The sequence below is a fragment of the Narcine bancroftii genome, chromosome 1 (assembly GCF_036971445.1).
Source record: "Narcine bancroftii isolate sNarBan1 chromosome 1, sNarBan1.hap1, whole genome shotgun sequence".
In the NCBI taxonomy this organism is placed as follows: Eukaryota; Metazoa; Chordata; class Chondrichthyes; order Torpediniformes; family Narcinidae; genus Narcine; species Narcine bancroftii.
The window spans coordinates 161508750-161528223 of record NC_091469.1 but is presented as its reverse complement, the minus strand read 5'-3'; the positions used below and the strand labels follow the sequence as shown (position 1 = coordinate 161528223).

The 19474-nt window shown below is 45.9% G+C and overlaps 1 protein-coding gene across 3 annotated transcripts in view; it reads left to right on the top strand.

The window, feature by feature from the left end:
• The window catches only part of LOC138735676 (FYN-binding protein 1-like), a 181813-nt gene that overhangs the window by 95097 nt on the left and 67242 nt on the right, over positions 1-19474 (top strand). For all 3 annotated transcript variants that reach the window (XM_069883876.1, XM_069883866.1, XM_069883884.1), the window contains exons 7-8: positions 10279-10396; positions 12210-12369. In XM_069883876.1, the coding sequence (XP_069739977.1) occupies positions 10279-10396; positions 12210-12369 (278 nt within the window). The remainder of the gene's footprint in view (positions 1-10278; positions 10397-12209; positions 12370-19474) is intronic.

Here is a 19474-nt window from a genome sequence, read left to right as displayed (position 1 = left end):
CCCTTTTATAGTTTGGCAGTCCCAGTCAATGTGTGCAAAGTTAAAATCCCCGACTGGTACAACCACACCCTTATGTTTCCTGCAACTGTCTGCTATCTCTCTACAGATTTGCTCCTCCAATTCTCACTGTCTATTGGATGGTCTGTAATACAACCCCATGAGTGTGGTCATACCTTTCCCATTCCTCAGCTCCACCTATATAGCCACAGTAGATGAGCCCTGTGGTCTGTCCTGCCTGAGCACAGCTGTGATACTTTCCCTGACGAGCAATGCCACCCCTCCCCCTTTCATCCTCCCCATTCTATCGCATCTGAAACAATGAAACCCTAGAACAATGAGCTGCCAGCCCTGCCCCACCTGCAACCAAGACTCGCTAATGGCCACAATGTCGTAATTCCATGTGCCAATCCATGCTCTAAGCTCTTCTGCCTTTCCTACAATACTCCTTCCATTAAAATTGACACAATTCAGAACATTATTCCCACCATGCTCAACCTTTCCATTCTGTCTTTGTAAGGAGGTTTAACAGCATCTTTTCCCTCCTCCACTCTTCTACCTGCTCTGGCATTCTGGTTCCCCTCCCCCTGCAAATCTAGTTTAAACCCACCGGAGCAGCACGAGCAAACCTTCACGCAAGATATTAGTCCCCCGTCCAGTTCAGAGGAAACTGTCCCATCAGAACAGGTCCCACCGCCCCTGGAAGAGAGCCCAGTGATCCAGAAACCTGATGCTTCGATCTTGAGGAAATGAAAGGATGCAGGATAATGAGAATGAAGGAATATCTGGAGTAGTGGGCCATGATCTTTGAGTCCTCTTTGGCTGCAGGGAGATGCCAAAGAATGGTAAATGTAGTCCCCATGTTTTAAAAAGGTAATAGGGAGTATCCTGGGAATTATAGACCGGTGAGTATTGTAGAGGATTCTTAAGGACAGGATCTATGAGCATTTGGAGAAGTCCAGTCTACTCAAGGCTAGTCAGCAAGGCTTTGTGAAGGGAAGGTCGTACCTCACGAGTCTAATTGAGTTTTTTAAGGAGGTAACAAATTGATGAGGTCGGGCAGTAGATGTGGTCCATATGGATTTTAGTGAGCCATTTGACAAGGTTCTCTATGAGAGACTCATCCAGAAAGTCATGAGGCTCTGGATCAGTGGAACCTTGGCCATGAGAATAAAAAACTGGCTTCTAGGTAGAAAGCAGAGTGTAGTAGTGGAAGGAAAGTATTCTGCCTGGAGGTCAGTGACTAGTGGAGGGCCCGCAGGGATCTGTTCTGGGACTCCTGCTCTTTGTGATTTTTATAAATGACCTGGACGAAGAGACAGAAAGATGGAGTTAAAGGTTGTAACAGGAGGATATAGACAGGATGCAGAGTTGGGCGGTGAAGTGGCAGGTGGAGTTCAATCCAGACAAGTGTGAGGTGATGCATTTTGGAAGGTCCAACCAAAAGGCTGAGTACAGGGTTAGTGGTCAGTTACTTAAGAGTGTGGATGAACAGGGGGACCTTGGGGTCCAAATCCTTACAATCCTCAAGGTCGCTGCACAGATTGATAGGATAGTTAAGAAGGTCTATGGGATGCAGGGATTCATTAATAGGGGGATTGAGTTTAGAAGTCATGAAGTCAGGTTTCAACTGTGCAATTCTCTAGCGAGATCACACTTGGAGTGTTATGTTCCGTTCTGGTCACCTCATTATAGGAAGAATGTGGAAGCTATGGAGAGGGTGCAGAGAAGATTCACCAGGATGTTACCTGGATTGGAAAATAAGTCTAATGAGGCAAGGTTAGCAGAGCTGGGACTTTTCTCTTTGGAGTGTAGAAGGATAAGAGAGGAAACTTAATAGAGGTTACAAGATTCTGAGAGGCATAGACAGGGTGGACAGCCAGCACCTGTTTCATACAAACATAGGAACATAGGAAGTAGGAACAGGAGGAGGCCAAAAATGGCCCATCGAGCCTGCTCCGCCATTCAATACGATCATGGCTGATCTAATTTATGACCTAACTCCACCTACCTGCCTTCTCCCCATATCCCCTAATTCCTCTATCATGTAAAAATTTATCTAACCGAATTTTAAATATGTTTAATGAGGCAGCCTCAACCACTTCCCTGGTTAGAGAATTCCAAACATTCATTTCTCTCTGGGAAAAACTATTTTTCCTCATCTCTGTCCTAAATCTACTCCCCCGAATCTTGAGACTGTGTCCTCTCGTTTTAGTTTCCCCGGCCAGCTCAAAAAACCTTCCTACATCTATCCTATCCATACCCTTCATAATCCTATATGTTTCTATAAGATCTCCTCTCATTCTTCTGAACTCGAGCGAATACAATCCTAGACGATTTAATCTTTCATCATGTCAACCCCTTCATCCCAGGGATCAACCTAGTAAACCTCCTCTGGACCGTCTCCAAAGCCAGTTTATCCTTCCTCAAATATGGAGACCAGAACTGGACTCAGTACTCCAGGTGCGGTCTCACCGTACCTTATACAGTTGCAACATGACCTCCCTACTCCTGAATTCAATTCCTCCAGCGATGAAGGCCAACATTCCATTTGCCTTCTTAATAACCTGCTGCACCTGCAACCTAACATTTTGCGATTCATGCACAAGCACTCCCAAGTCCCTCTGCACTACAGCATGCTGTAGTTTTTCACCCTTTAAATAATATTCAGCTCTTTTATTTTTCTTGCCCAAGTGGATCACCTCACACTTACTAACATTGTACTCCATCTGCCAGACCTTTGCCCACTCATCCAGCTTAACTCGATCCCTCTGCAGACTCTCCACATCCTCATGACAATTTGCTCTTCCACTCAATTTGGTGTCATCGGCAAACTTGGCGACACCACATTTTGTCCCCTCCTCCAAGTCATCAATGTAAATGATGAACAGTTGTGGGCCTAACACCGACCCCTGTGGCACCCCACTTACCACTCTCTGCCAACCTGAAAAACTCCCATTTATCCCGACTCTCTGCCTCCTGTCAGGCAACCAATTTTCAATCCAGGCCAATAGACTTCCCCGGACTCCACTTTCCTGTAACTTACTGAGAAGTCTCTTGTGCGGCACCTTATCAAACGCTTTCTGGAAATCCTCCAAAGGTCGTATGTTAACTCTGGCCACCTTCTTCCGTTTTATATATTTATAAAATTTTTTGCTTTCTGTTTTTATATTTTGTGCCAATTTACTTTCATAATCCTTTTTCCCATTTCTTATGACCCGCTTTGTAACCCCTTGTTGTCTCTTAAAATTTTCCCAATCTTCCAGTTTCCCACTGCTCTTTGCATCTTTGTACACCTGCGCCTTCAATTTTATACTCTCCTTTATTTCCTTTGTTAACCACAGTTGATTTTTCCCTCCCTTCCTGCCCTTTTCCTGACCGGAATATATTTTTGTTGAGCATTACCAAATATTTCTTTTAAAATCTTCCACTGTTCCTCAACTGTTTCCCCAATGAGCCTGTGCTCCCAGTCCACTCTGCCCAATTCCTCCCTCATCCTATGGTAGTCACCCCTGTTTAAGTCTAATATATTAGTTTTAGATCTAACTATTTCCCCTTCCATCTGAATGAGAAATTCAATCATACTATGATCGCTATTTCCCAGATGCTCTCTGACTATTACATCATTTACTCTACCTATCTCATTGCACAACACTAGATCCAGGAGAGCATTTTCTCTTGTTGGTTCCTTAACATGCTGCTCAAGAAAGCTATCGCGGATGCATTCTATGAAGTCCTCTTCCAGACTCCCACGACCAACTTGATTTTCCCAATCTACGTGGAAGTCCCAGTCCCCCATGACGACTGCCGTATCATTATTACATGCCTCACTTATCTCTCTATTTATTTCCTGTGCCACTAAACTATTGTTATATGGTGGGCGATAGATAAGACCCACCAATAATTTTTTCCCTTTGTTATTCTTTATCTCTACCCAAATGGACTCAACATTATGCTCTTTAGATCTTATATCATCCCTCACTACTGCCTGGAGCTCATCTTTGATTAAGAGTGCAACTCCACCTCCCTCACCATCCTGTCTATCTCTTTGCACCACCTGATACCCTTGAAAATTTAATTCCCATTTAGGGTCACCTTGTGGCCATGTTTCCGTGATGGCGACCCAATCATAGACATGGGTACCGATTTGGGCCTCAAGTTCACTAACATTATTTCTAACACTGCGGGCATTCAGATAAAGTGCCCTAATGCTCTTTGTCCTTTTAATATCTAGTGACTTCTGTAACCTTTTCTTTTGATTTTTCTGCCCACTATTTTTCTTTGTAATTTTCTTAACACCATCATTGACCCGAAAACTCACTGCACCATCTGATTTTTTACTTTCTCCTCCCAACATTACTTTTCCTAGTTTACTTTTCCTGGACATTACTTTATCTTCCCTACCCTTTTTCCTATCATTCTAGTTCCCATACCCCTGCCAAATTAGTTTAAACTTGCCCCACTGCTGTACCAAACATACTTGCCAAACTGTGGACACCTTTTAGATTTAGGTGCAACCCATCCCTCTTGTAAAGATCATGCCTTCCCCAAAAGAGATCCCAACGATGCAAGAAGCCAAATCTTTGCCTTGTACACCAGCCCCTCAGCCATACGTTCATATTCCTTATCCTTACATTCTTTTCATCACTTGCATTTGGAATAGGTAGTAATCCCGAGATCACCACCCTAGCGTTCCTGAGTGTACGTCCCTGAGTACGTGTCCCTGAGTACACATCTCGGATTATATGTCCCTGAGTACACGTCCCTGAGTGCACGACTCTGAGTGCATGTCCCTGAGTGTACGTCCCTGAGTACGTGTCCCTGAGTACACATCTCGGATTATATGTCCCTGAGTTTTGGTCCCTGAGTGTAGGCCCTGAGCGCACATCCCTGAGTTCAGGTCTCTGAGTAAAGGCAGCAAAGGGATATAACCAACTTTTCAGGCCTAAACCCTTAGTCAGACTATTTCCCACAGACTCTGTGTGACCTACTGGATTTCTCCAGAACTTTTGGGTATAACATGGTAATCACGGTGTCTACAGACCTTCCTAATAAGCAGGTTGAGAAATACTACTCTATACTAACGGGAATTGCTGAAGGAGATTGTCTTGGTAACGGAAGGTTTCTTTTGCAAATAGGATAGAACATACACATGGCAGCATAGTGCAGGCCCTTCAGCCCACAATGCTGTGCTAACCTACGTAAACCAACTCCACAACAATCTAAGTCTTCCCTCCCTCACACCCATAACCCTCCATTTTTCTTCCATCCATGTTCCCATATACAAGTCTCTTAAATGCCCCTAATGCTCCACCACCGCCCCTGGCAATGCGTTCCATGCACCACAATTCTCTGTTAAGAACCCTGCCATCAACCACATACTCCAACTTCAAGGTTGACCATTGCAGCACTATCAATCAATCACATTAGATGGAGAGTCGTGATCAATAGGCTTTAATCACCTAAAGACATCAGCACATCTCACATGTTGCTGGCCTGGTTCCAAGGCAGGTACTGAGGGAGGGGTTTGGGTGTAACGGCCTTTATAGGGATTTCCAGTTCAGGGGTCAGGCCAGCCCATACAGTGCATACATACAGACAGTGCTAATAGATATACAGTAGTTGAACCACATTCACCCTTTCTTTTGAAACAAAGCCTGGCAGAGTGCGCATGCCTCCGGTGGCTGAGGGGAGGGGGGGTCAATTGGACCATGGGGTTGCATGATCTGGGGTTGGGGTGAGGTGTCGGGTGCAATTAGTGGGGTCATCTGGTCAGGGTTACTGTGAGGGGATGTCGATTAGTTGGTCGAGGGGTCGCCAGGTCTTGGATGGAAACCGTGTCCTGCCACCCATCCTGATACACCACGTAAGCATATGGGGGGTTAGCGTGGAGGAGGTGGACCTTCTCGACCAGAGAGTCAGTCTTGTGGCTCCTGTTATGCCTCCGGAGCAGGACGGGCCCAGGGGTCATCAGCCAGGACGGCCGTGTGGTTCCCGACACCAACTTCCTGGTGAAGGAAAAGAGCCTTTCATGCGGTGTCACATTAGTAGCAGAACAGAGGGGGGACCTGGTGGCGTGGAGCCCCTCAGGGAGGACATCTTGCCACTGAGAGATAGGCAGGCTTTTCGACCTGAGGGCGAGGAGGGTTGCCTTCTAGACGGTGGTGTTGTCCCTTTCAATCTGGCTGTTCCCCTGGGGATTACAAACTGTGGTCCTGCTCGTGGCTACGCCCTTAGCCAGCAGCTCCTCACTCATAAACAAGGATCCTGGTCACGATGGATATAGCAGAGGTATCCAAGCAGAGTAAATATGGTGGGCAGTGACCTTATGACTGTGGTGTGGTCATGTCTGGGCAGGGGATGGCGGAAGGGGAGTGGGAGTATTCATCGATGATATTTAGGAAGTATACGTTCCTGTTTGTGGAAGGGAGGGGCCCTTGAAATCCATACTCAGGCCTTCGAAAGGGCGGGTGGCTTTAATTAGGTGGGTTTTGTCTGGCCGATAAAATTGGGTTTGCATTTTGCATTTCATCATTCTCGAGCTTGGCCTGTTCCAGTGATTTGGCCAGTTCCACATGGCTCGCCAGGTCCTTCTTACCCAACTCAAGCAGTCGCTGCCTCATGTACCTCGAGCAGACTCCCACGACTAGAGTGTCCTGGATCTGTTCTTCTTCACGAACGCGGCCCGTAGCCGCTTTATACCTGCACTTCTTGGCGAGCGTCCACAGATCCAGCAGGTAGTCATCGATGGTCTCTCCTGGCCGTTGACGACGTAGAGCGAGTCAGTGCCTCGCTATGAGCTCGTTTTGGGACTTCAGGCACCGAGCCTTCAAAGCCTCGATGGCATTGTCATACATAGTGCCTGATGACTGCAAACCCTTTCATTCCTACCCTCGAAACGAGTGTGGACCTCCTGAGCTCATCGGTGTGGAAGATGTCTCTGGTCACTTTCAGGTAGGGTCGGAAGGAATCTAGCCAGTACGTGAACTCCTCAGCCACGTCGGGGGACAGAGGGTCAATCAGCTGCGGACCAGGTTTGAGCAGCACTTTCATCGTTAGGGAATAAGCGAATGAAATTTTTGCATGAATAAAAGCTCTCACGACTGGAGAGAGAACAAACGCTTTTATTAGTTTATAACTATAGGTAGGATCTCACAGTAGTCTGCGGAAGGTTTCTGTGTTTAGGCGGGAAACTAGGGTTATAAGTGAGCAGATGGAGGCGGAGTTGAGAGGCGAGGCCAGCCATCAGCACAACGCCCTACGTGAATCCCAGTTCCCTGCACCCTTATCATCTGGAAGTCCCGGTGGCCAACCTGAGCGAAGAGTAGATCTTGTTTGCCTTCCTCACTCTGCAAGTCATTGCGCCTCATGAAAGCATTGAGGCAGGGCGGCCATTGATCGAATTTGACTGAGGCCTCCGGATCCTTAGGGCCGGTGTCCAATTTACCCACCCGTGTCACCTTGTCCATGGCCCAGAATTTAAGGTGATTAAATTGCAGCGCTATCAATCAACCATATTAGACAGAGAGTCGTGATTAATAGGCTTTAATCACTGTTACGGAGTCCAGAGGATTCCAAAAACCTGCAATAGATATACACCACAACATAAGGTTACTTAAACAAAAGTAGTTTTTGATTATAATTGAACAAGAAAACAGAATTAACTTATTACTTAACCTTTTCTTTTCTTCTTCTTTGGCTTGGCTTCACGGAAGAAGATTTATGGAGGGGTATGTCTACGTCTGCTGCAGGCTCGTTGGTGACTGACAAGTCCGATGCGGGACAGGCAGACACGGTTGCAGTGGTTGCAGGGGAAAATTGGTTGGTTGGGGTTGGGTGTTGGGTTTTTCCTCCTTTGCCTTTTGTCAGTGAGGTGGTCTCTGTGGTCTTCTTCAAAGGAGGTTGCTGCCCGCCGAACTGTGAGGCGCCAAGATGCACAGTTGAACACGATATCAGCCCACTGGCAGTGGTCAATGTGGCAGGCACCAATCGATTTCTTTAAGCAGTCCTTGTACCTCTTCTTTGGTGCACCTCTGTCTCGGTGGCCAGTGGAGAGCTCGCCATAGAACATGATCTTGGGAAGGCGACGGTCCTCCATTCTGGAGACGTGACCCACCCAGCGCAGTTGGGTCTTCAGCAGCGTGGATTCGATGCAGCCGGCCTCTGCCATCTCGAGTACTTCGACGTTAGGGATGAAGTCATTCCAATGAATGTTGAGGATGGAGCGGAGACAGCGCTGATGGAAGCGTTCTAGGAGCCGTAGGTGATGCCGGTAGAGGACCCATGATTCAGAGCCGAACAGGAGCGTGGGTATGACAACGGCTCTGTACACGCTGATCTTTGTATGTTTCTTCAGGTGGTTGTTTTTCCAGACTCTTTTGTGTAGTCTTCCAAAGGCGCTATTTGCCTTGGCGAGTCTGTTGTCTATCTCTTTGTCGATCCTTGCATCCGATGAAATGGTGCAGCCGAGGAAGGTAAACTGGTTGACTGTTTTGAGTTCTGTGTGCCCGAGGAGATGTGGGGGGGGTTGGTGGTCATGGTGGGGAGCTGGCTGATGGAGGACCTCAATTTTCTTCAGGCTGACTTCCAGGCCAAACATTTTGGCAGTTTCCTCAAAACAGGACGTCAAGCGCTGAAGAGCTGGCTCTGAATGGGCAACTAAAGCGGCATCGTCTGCAAAGAGTAGTTCACGGACAAGTTTCTCTTGTGTCTTGGTGTGAGCTTGCAGGCGCCTCAGATTGAAGAGACTGCCATCCGTGCGGTACCGGATGTAAACACCGTCTTCATTGTTGAGGTCTTTCATGGCTTGGTTCAGCATCATGCTGAACCTACCTAACTACTTAATCCCCCCTCTAATACTAAACGCAGGTGTGTGTAATGTATATTTAAGATTAGAAAAGTTCTTTGGATCACAGTCCAATCTCATGGGTTGCAGAGAATTCTTGTACTGTGCGCAGAAGTTAGCATTAACAAAGTTCACCAGGTTTTGGTGCTTAACAGGCAAATGGTTAACACTCAGGAGGGTTCTTGCTGATTTTCAGAGATTCCTCTTCCAGGACATCTGCAACTGATTCCTTCTCAATCAGTCTTGCTGACGAAACTTGCCCCCTTCAGGGTTCTCCAGATGATCCTGTTTCTTTCAGGTCACCTTTCAGACTGCCAGTCTTCTCCTTTGACCAGACACCCTTCCAAGGGTTTGCCAGCTTTGTCTTTCTGGAACTTATTTCTGTCTCCTTTCTCTCTGTTTCACACCCTCCCTCTCTGAGAGCAAAACTGTTCTCACCCTTGCCTACAAAGATCACATGCTCTCCCAGGCAAGCTGCTACCATTGCTACTTTGTTGATCTTTCTGCAAAAACCACTCTGCAAAAGTCCTGCAAAAATTCTGTGCTTTGAAATGTGTGCGTGCAAGCTGCTCTAACAATTCCAGCCAAACCACCTCTAAATACTCTGTCACATCACTTTAAGACATCAACACATCTCACATCCCACTGCTGGGGATTTCACAGGCTGAGCTAGCATTTAACCATATAACAATTATAGTACGGAAACAGGCCATCTCGTCTGTAGCGATTTAAGTGATCTCCTCTAGTCCCACCTACCCACTCCCTGTCCATAACCCTCCAATCCCCTCACATCCATGCACTCATCCAACCTTCTCTTAAATGAAAAAATTGACCCTGCCGCAACCACCTCTTCCGGAAGGTCATTCCACTTAGCCACCACTCTCTGAGTGAAGAAGCCCCCTCTCATGTCACTTCTAAACTTTTTCCCCCTAACCCTTAACTTATGACCCCTCATTCTAATCTCCCCTACCCTCAAGGGGAAGAGCCTATTCACATCTACTTTATCTATCCCCCTCATAATTTTAAATATCAAATCCCCCCCCCCTTTTAATTGCCCATCCCTAATTGCCTTTGGGAAGGTGGTGGATGCTGTCTTCCTGAATCCCTCCAGACCTCCCAGGGTTGTCAGGGAGAGAGTTACACGACTTTGACACAGCGATGGTGAAGGAACGGTGATATATTTCCAAGTCAGGATGGATGAAGATTCCTTTGGCATGTACGTAAATACACCAAAGTTGTCAACTTTTATAAAGGCATCATTAGCCCAAGACAGAGAAGCAAATGTGAGTCACTTCAGAGACAATGAGTGCCCGTAGATTCACTGTGTGCCTCGTCCTACTCGCTGGTCAAACCGTTGGTTTGGATGGTGCACTCCAAGGGTTACTTGTGGCTGAAAACATTTTCTATTCATTAATATCTTTTACCCACTGTGAAAGGTCTCTGAAAGAGCTGAAAGAGCAGGAGAGAAAGCAGGAGGACAAAAGAAGACAAGAACTGGAAAAGAAGGAGCAGAAAGAGAAAAAGAGGGAGCAGGATATGAGAAAGAAGTTCAAGGTAATGAATGCTCTCCAATCTATAATCCCTTCTGGTCGTCCAATACAATGGACCCATGGAGACAGGCCTTTTGGCCCATCCTGTCCATGCCAGCCAACCTGCCTACCTGAGCACTTGCCTGCAAATAGCCCCCATCCTCCCCTATCCACGGATCGGCCCAAATGTCTTTCAGATGTTACAAATGGGCCTGCCTCAGCTCATTTTATCCTCCTGTATCTTAAGTCGTTACCATCTCGCCTGAAATCTCTACTCCGATATTGTATCGGATGGAGTTTAGAAGGATGAGGGGGGACATGATTGAGGTATACAAAATCATCAGGGGGATAGACAAGGTGAAGTCGGATTACTTATTCCCAATGATGGGGGGAGACGAGGACTAGAGGGCATAGTTTAAGAATACAGGGTAGGCCCTTTAGGACGGAGATGAGAAAGCATTTTTTTACCCAGAGAAGTGTGAATCTGTGGAATGCTCTGCCACAGAGGGTGGTAGAGGCAGATTCGCTGAATGTGTTCAAAAGAGAGTTAGATAAGACTCTAGTGGGCAAAGGAGTTCAGGGTTATGGATAAGGCTGGAAAGGGGTACTGATGGTAGTGATCAGCCATGATCTGTAAAATGGCGGTGCTCGACAGGCCGAAGGGCCTACTCCAGCTCCTATTGTCTATTGTCTATTACTCTTTTACATTCACTCGAGGGGAACAGAATCTAAGAAAATGGATTTTATGTTGAGGCTTTATAAGGCCCTGGTAAGACCTCACAGAGTATTGTGAGTGGATTTGGGCTCCTCATTTAAGGATGTGCTCATGTTAGTGAGGGTTCAGAGATGGTTCACAAGATTAATTCTGGGAATGAATGAAGAATGTTTGATGTCTCTTGGCCTGTACTCATTGGAATTTAGAAGAATGAGTAGGGAACTCATTGAAACATTTTGAATGTTAAAAGGTGTGGACAGAGTGGATGTAGAAAGGCTGTTCCCCATGGTGGGAGAGTCTAGGACAAGAGGGCACAACTTCAGGATGGAAGGGCATCCACTTAGAATGGAGATGAGGAGAAATATCTTCAGCCAGAGGGAGGTGAATCTGTGGAATTTGTTGTCACAGATGGTTGTGGAGGTCGGGTGTATTTAAGAGAGAGATTGATAGGTTCTTCAGTAAGGATATCAATAAGATAGAAAGCATGCAGGGTGTTGCCAGGTCTTCAGCAGTTGAGCTACAGGGAAAGATTAAACAGGTTGAGACTTTATTCCTTGGAGCAAAGAAGAATGAGGGGAGATTTGATGGAGGTTTACAAGATTATGAGAGGTCTAGACAGAGTGGATGGAGGAAGGCTTTTCCACTTAGATTGCGGAGAGATAAATATGAGAGGTTATAGTTTTAAGCTGAAAGGTGAAAGATTTAGGAGGAACATGGGGGGAAGATCTTAACTCAGAGAGTGGTGGGAGTGTGGAATGAGCTGCCATCTGATGTGGTGAATGCGGGCTTGATCTTGTGTTTTAAGAATAAATTGGATAGCTGCATGGAAGGGAGAGGTCTGGAGGGTTATGGAATGGGAGCAGGTCAGTACAACTAGCGAAATGATGGTCAGCACAGACTAGAAGGGCCACATAGCCTGTTTTTCTGTTCTGCAGCGTTCTACGTTTCTGGTCCTTGATTAGCCCATAATCAAAGATTATGGGGAGAAGGCTGGGCAGTGGGGCTGAGTGGGATAATGGATCAGCTCATGATTGAATGGCAGGACAGAATCGATGGGCTGAATGGCCTATTTCTGCTCCTATGTCTTATGATCTTATCTACCAATCCTCTGTTTTCTGTACAGTTCTCTGGACCGATTGAGGTGATCCAGACCGTGAAGGTGACGATGGACTACAAGGGAGGAAAGAACGAGCTGAGTTGCAAGCAGGGCGAGTACCTCGAGGTGATCCGCATCACTGACAATCCCGAGGGCAAGTGGCTGGCGAGGGCACCAGACGGCTCGTGTAAGTAGACAGTAGTCAAGGCAGTGCGACCACCCCCATCGTCCTGAGCATATCACAGGTCCGAGCACATGAGCACTGATTCAAACCCCTCAGTGAGATATGGGCCGAGGGCTAGGAGGCTGACAAACGAGAGAGAAAAACCAAAGAGGAAGAGAGGGAATTCCAGACATAAGAGCCGCGGTAGAGCCATAGAAAATAGGCATGCTCTTGAAGCCTGGACAGGTGGAGAAGAGATCTCTTGATGCGGTCATATCTTGGGGGGACAAGGAGGCTTACAGCAGGGAAAGTGGAGGCATTGCCTGTGGCAGGATAAGGGGAAGCAGGATGGTGTTTCCCACCACTGTGTAAAATTCCTGGTGGAGGGACATGTGAAGCAGGCCAGGAGGTCGAGAGTTGAGTTCTGAAATAACGGAGGCACGGCGAGCAAAAGCAACCCAGCTTCAAATCCAACGTTTTCCCTGTGTCTGCATAGGTTTCCTCCGGGGGGGTTCCGGTTTGCTCCCACCCTCCAAAACGTGAGGGTGTTGTAGGTTAATTGGGTGGGACAGGCTCGTGAGCCGAAAGGGCCTGTTACCACCATTGCTGCATGTCTAAATTTAAAAATGTAACTACAAAAAGTCCTGACCATGCCATTTTAAAACAGAACCAAATGTAGAATTGGTAGCTGCAGTTGTGCTAAGTGAGGCCTTGTCCCTGGCGATGCCGTAATTCTTACAATCAACTGCCTGTGACATGCACATGTACGCGTGCATACTCCCACCATCCTCTGTGGAAAAAAAAGCTACTCCTCAGATTCCTGTTAAATTTCATTCACCCCCCCCCCCCTCCCCAAACACCCTAAATCTGAGTTCTCTGGTTACTGATTCCCCTGCTCTGGGCAAAGGACTCTGTGTGTTCACCTGTTCTATTCCTCCATGATCCTGTCCACCTCTATGAGGTCGTCCCTCATCCTCCTGCGCTCCAGAGAATAAAGCCCATCCTCGTAAATCTACACTGTGCACTCTCCAGCTTGGCAACGCCAAAACTGAACACAATGCTTCACAGGGGGGTCGGGGGGGCCTTACCGCAGATCTATACAACTGCAACATGACCTCCCAACTTCTGTACTCAATACTCTGTGTGATAAAGGCCAATGTGCCAAAAGCCTTTTTGACCATCCAATCTACCTGTGCCTTTCCAGATACTATATACCTGTAGTCCCAGATCCCTACCCTTCACTGTGCTGGTCCTACCCATGTTAGATGTCCCAAAATGCAACATCTCGCATTTCTCAATATTTAATCTCATCAACCATTCCTCTGCCAACCTGTTCAATCACTCAAGATAGTAAAATTACAGCACAGAGACAGGCCACCTCAGCACCTCTAGTCTGTACCGAACCATTTTTTTTTCCTGGTCCCACTGACCTGCACCCAGTCCATATCCCTCCATACCTCTCCCATCCATGTACCTGACCAAATTCTTCTTAAATGTTAAAATTGAACCCACATTCACCACTTCAGTTGGAAGCTCATTCCACGCTCCCATCCCTCTCTGTGTGAAGTTCCGTTATAAATGAAAGTTCGCGTGGGACCCACAGGATAAGGACCAGTCCAAGATCGAGGTACAAAGCACAAGTTTATTCTCAAGAGATGCAGATGGAAAAACAGGACCTAAATGCTAAATAAACTTAAACACACAGTTCGCAAAGGGATGGATGTGCACTGTGGGTAATGAAGGAAAACCAACAAAACTTAGGAAATGACGCAAATACACATACAATAAACAATCAGATCAAGCTAACGCTATGTGGCTATGTGGCCCACCCTAACCCTAACCCTGAAAGGACACGGCTCTAACCAACTGGCCTAGGAACCCACCCCAACCCAATACAAAAGGTGATATTCACGGGCCACAAAGAGTCAAAAGAGATCTGGCCCAGTCCAGATCATTTACAGGGTGAAAATGGCTCAGTGACAGGAGGGTTACAATAGCCAATGGCCCAAGCCTAAGTACAGGCAGGCTGGAGAATGCAGTCCAGGTAATTTACATGGGTCCAACAGCAAGGTGGGGCAGAACCAAACCTTGATTGGCAGCTGGTGTGTCCTCTGACTAGGTAGGGGGCAATGCTGTCACATGACAGCCACAATCCTTCCCAATACAGACTGGGATATTGTGGCTATTACAGAACATGGCTAGAGGGGCCCAAGACTGACAACTCCAGGTACAGGTGTGGGACTTGGATATCACATGACAGCCACAACCCTTCCCAATACAAGTTCCTCTAAACTTCTCTCCTTTCACCCTTAATCCATGTCCTCTAATTTGTATCTCACCTACCCTCAATGGAAAAAAGCCTATCTACATTTATTCTGTCTATTCCCCCCTTATCATTTTAAATACTCCATCAAATCTCCCCTCATTCTTCTATACTCCAGGGAATAAAGTCCTAACCTGTTTAATCTTTCCCTGTAACTCAGTTCATGAAGTCCAGGCAACATCCTAGTAAATCTTTCCATCTTTCCTGCAGTTCGGTGACCAAGACTGCACATAATCCTCCAAATTTGGCCTCATCAATGTCTGATACAACTTTACCATAACATCCAAACTCCTATACTCAATATTTTGATTTTGAAGGCCAATATGCCAAAAGCTCTTACAGGTTTAAAGATCCTACTGCAATCTTCGGCAACCATCTGCAATACCAGACACTTTAGAGACATCCTCAGAAGTGCTAACCATGCCATGTATATTTTATCTAAATTATTGATGTAGATGACATACAGGAATGGGCCCAGAACCCTGAGGCACTAACCATTAGTCACAGGGCTCTAGTCCGAGAAACCATCTTGCACCATCACCCTCTGCTTTCTACCATAAAGCCAATATTCTATCCACTCTGCTCTCTCTCCTTGGATCCTGTGTGATCTAACCTTCCAGATTCCCCATGGGTCCTCCATGAAAAACTTGTTCAGTATGTCATGAGGCACAGAACCCATGGGAGCAAGACCCTGTGGATGAAAAATTGGCTTTCACATTAAAAACAGAGTAGTATGGAAGGAAAGTATCTGCCTGGAGGTCGGTGACTAGTGGAGGGGCCACAGGGATCTGTTCTGGGACCCCCCTGCTCTTTGTGATTTTTATAAATTACCTGGATGAAGAGGCGGAAGGATGGGTAAGTAAGTTTGTGGATGATACGAAGGTTGGAAGAGTTATTGGATGGAGCTGAAGATTGATGAAGGTTACAAGAGGATAGACACATGATACAGAGTTGGGTGGAAAAGTGGCAGATGGATTTCAATCCAGATAAGTGTGAGGTGATACAGTTTGGAAGGACAAACCAGAAGACTGAGTACAGGGTTAATGGTCGGTTACCAAAGAGTGTAAATGAACAGAGGGACCTTTGGGGTCCAAATCCATACATCCCTCAAGGTCGCCGCACAGGTTGATAGGATAGGTAAGAAGGCCGATGGGATGCTGAGCTTCATTAATAAGGGGATTGAGTTCAGGAGTCGAGAGCTCATGTTGCAACTCTACAAATCTCTGGTGAGACCAGACTTAAGGTATTGTGTTCAGTTCTGGTCACCTCATTACAGGAAGGATGTGGAAGAGATGGAGAGGGTGTAGAGGAGATTTACCAGAATATTGCCTGGATTGGAAAATAAGTTTCATGAGGCAAGGTTAGTAGAGCTAGGACTTTTCACTTTGGAGCGGAGACTTGATAGAGACTTGAGAGAGGCATTTATAAGGTGGACAGCCAGCATCTTTTTCCCAGGGCAGGAACAGCAAACACGAGGGAGGTTTAAGGGATAAGTATTTTACACGGAGTTGTGGGGGCCTGGAATGCCTTCCCAGGGATGGTGGTGGAGACTGAAACATTAGGGACAATTAAGAGACTCTTAGACAAGCACATGGATGGAAGAAAAACAGAGGGCCAGGGAGGATATAGTATTTTTTATGGAATATATGGGTCGGCACAACATCGAGGGCCAAAGGACCTGTACCGTGCTGTAGTGTTCTATGTTCTACCTTGCAGAACCTTATCAAATGCCTTGATGAAATCCATATATACAATGACTACAGCTCTGCACTCATCAACCTTTGTAGTGACAAAGAAACAGGAGAATTGTACCTGATACTATGGATACCTGTGCAACTACAACATCGCGGTTGTTCCCTTAATATTCTGGGTACTCAGCATTGCAAAGTTCAAGGCTTTTGCGTCTCATCCATTCATTCACCTGGCCCAGTCTCTCCAACCAGTGGGCTTTGGCCCACTGATGGGCTGCCGGGTGTACTTCTCGGCCCACTGAGGTCAGGGTGGGTCAGACCCGGGAGGACCAAGACGAGGCAAATCCCAGATGTGCATTATCTACAACAGATCCAAGGATGTGGAAACTGTTGAAGAAACTTCAGGAACAGGGGTCTCTCTAAAGAGGCTTGAGCTCTGATTTTGATTGGGAATTTTTATATTCAGGGCATGCTTGCAGTGTGTTTTTTTAATTTTAAATAAAATTCTTTAAATTAGATTCATATTCAGATTTTTCAGTTTCAGATGTATTGTCAGAGTATATACATGATATCCCTGAGATTCTTTCTCCTGTGGGTCAGGCAGAATTACCACTTATCGGTAGTGCAAAAAAAAAGTGAACACAGTGTACACATAGAAAGAGTTAAAGAAATGTAAACAAACTGACTGTGCAATACAGAGTGGAATAAAAATCAATAAAGTGCACACTTCAGAGCCCTTAAATGAGTCCCTGATTGAGTTTGTTGTTGAGGAGGCTGAGAGTGGAGGGGGAGCAGCTGTTCCTGAACCTGGTGGTGCAAGTCTTGTGGCCCCGACACCTCTTTCCTGATGGCAGCAGTGAGAGCAGAGGTGGTGTGGATCCTTGATGATCTCTGCTGCTCTCCGATGGCAGCGTTGCCTGTAGATGTTCTCAATGGTGGGGAGGGTTTTGGCTGTGATGTCCTGGGTTGCATCCACTATTATTTTCAGTGCTTTACGCTTATGGTGTCCCCATACCAGACCACGATGCAGCCGGTCAGCACACTTTCCACAACACATCTGTAGGAATTGGCCAGGGTTTCTGGTGTCGTACCAAACCCCCCACAAACTCCTGAGCAAGTAGAGGCGCTGATGTGCTTTCTTCATGATGCTTTTAGAGTGTTGGGTCCAGGAAAGATCTTCCGAGTTAGTGACTCCCAAGAATTTAAATGTGCTCACCCTCTCCACCTCTGATCACTGGATCGTAAACCTCTGGCTTTCCCTTCCTGAAGTTAACAATCAGCTCCTTGGTTTTGGTGGCATCCAGGGCCGGTTTTAAGCCTATTTGATCAAATTGTGCCCCATGCACATGTTTGAGCCCAGGCCTTGAGCAGAGAACACTGTGACGAACTTTGTTTAAACTGGTCAGAAAATAATAATACTAAAGGCCTTATAAACTGAGACATTTGTCAGTGAACTCGTGAAGTTATTGCCCTTAATTGATCGTATTATCTCAGTGAAATATTTTTAGGAAATATATCTTCGATTAAACTACTAGCTCAAGGTCTTCTTTGTCTCCCTAGCTAAAAATTTCATGTTTCGTATTCATTTGACCCAGTAAGATCGATGTATTCCGGAGATGATGAAGTCTCTCTTCTTATTATCAAGATCAAAACGGGCTTTAGGCTAATCAATAAGAGAACTTGTCCTTTAATATGAGATTGAGAGAGCGTCATGCTCTAGCCTAGGGCCTAGTCTATAGTCTAGGCTTAAGCAATTAGGCTGAACGTAAATAGCCTAGGCCCAAAGCGTAGAATTTCTGACAATGTTAGTAATCGTAGATGGAATTGGTGAGGATATTCGCGTCTTGAAAAGATGAATAACCCCGAAGTTAGGTGAGTTTAAGTTGATCTTTACCAGGCTAGGTCGCTGTGGGGGTTATAGCCTACATCTTTATGAGCTGGTTTACAAGGTTATTCAGCTATAGGGCCATGTACTGTACATCTCGGGGTTATTCATCTTTACAAGGCTGTCTCCGTCATTGTTTCATAATTTTGCAGTGGTTTGATTTAGTAGCAAAATAGCACTAGGCTACTGTTACTAACTATGTTATTGCACTGCCAGGGCTTAATATAGCCTATTTCATGTTTTTAGTGATTTGGAACAGGTGTAGTTTAGCTTGACCATGCAGAAATTGTTTTCTTCAAGGGCGAATTTCAGCCGTTACACGCATCAGTTTTTCCGTCAATTTTCTCGCCAAATTTCGAGCAACAAACTAGCGCTGGACATTTGACGAGAAGCTAAAAAAACAGCAAAATTAAAGTGCGTCCCCCGTTCTGAACTAAACCATAACCTAACCTAACCTATACTAAAAAAAAGGCAATTCTTACCTTAATCGAAGTTGTCGTCATTCAACAAATCCAGAATCGGTCGCTTGTTTTGCCGTTCGGTGGCGTTCACAAGTTGAGAGTTGGGTGCGTTGTTCCAAGGTCAGCAGGTGACGCTGGAACAACGTAAAGCTGACGAGGAAAAGAAGCGGGTTTGACGGTGGTTTTTTACGTTGTCCCAACGACGATGACAAGATTGTTTTACTGTTGGAACAACGTAGACATGATATCAGGAATGTCGAGTCCAATTTTATAACAAATTGCTAACGTCAAGTTTTTTGTGCAATTTTAAGTCTGAACATTTTTAAATATACTTTTATTATCTTTAAAGTATGGCCCAGAGAATTAGCAGCTTAAAATTTGTATGTGATTTTACATGGCAAGCGCAAGCAGGGATAGAGACAAAGGCCGTAAGTATTTAAGCGGCAACCAGAAACGAGCACTGGCCAAGGCTAAGGTAGCTGAGAATGAAAAACATAGAGGTGCTATCACAAAATTCCTTGTCATGCCATCTTTGAAGCACCCATGTATTGAGGATGAAGAAAACAAAAACAATTCAGAAAATGGCAATACAGGTTTGAGTCCAATTCCAGTTGATGAATTCAAAGATGAAATCGATAACAAGTTAGAAAAGGATGACCCAGCTGCGAATCAAATTGAAGACAATCTCAATACACCAGAAGACAGTGCCAAAGCAGAAGGTCCACTTATAGTCGAAAAAGACCAAGCCCAAACATCTCGCAATGATGGA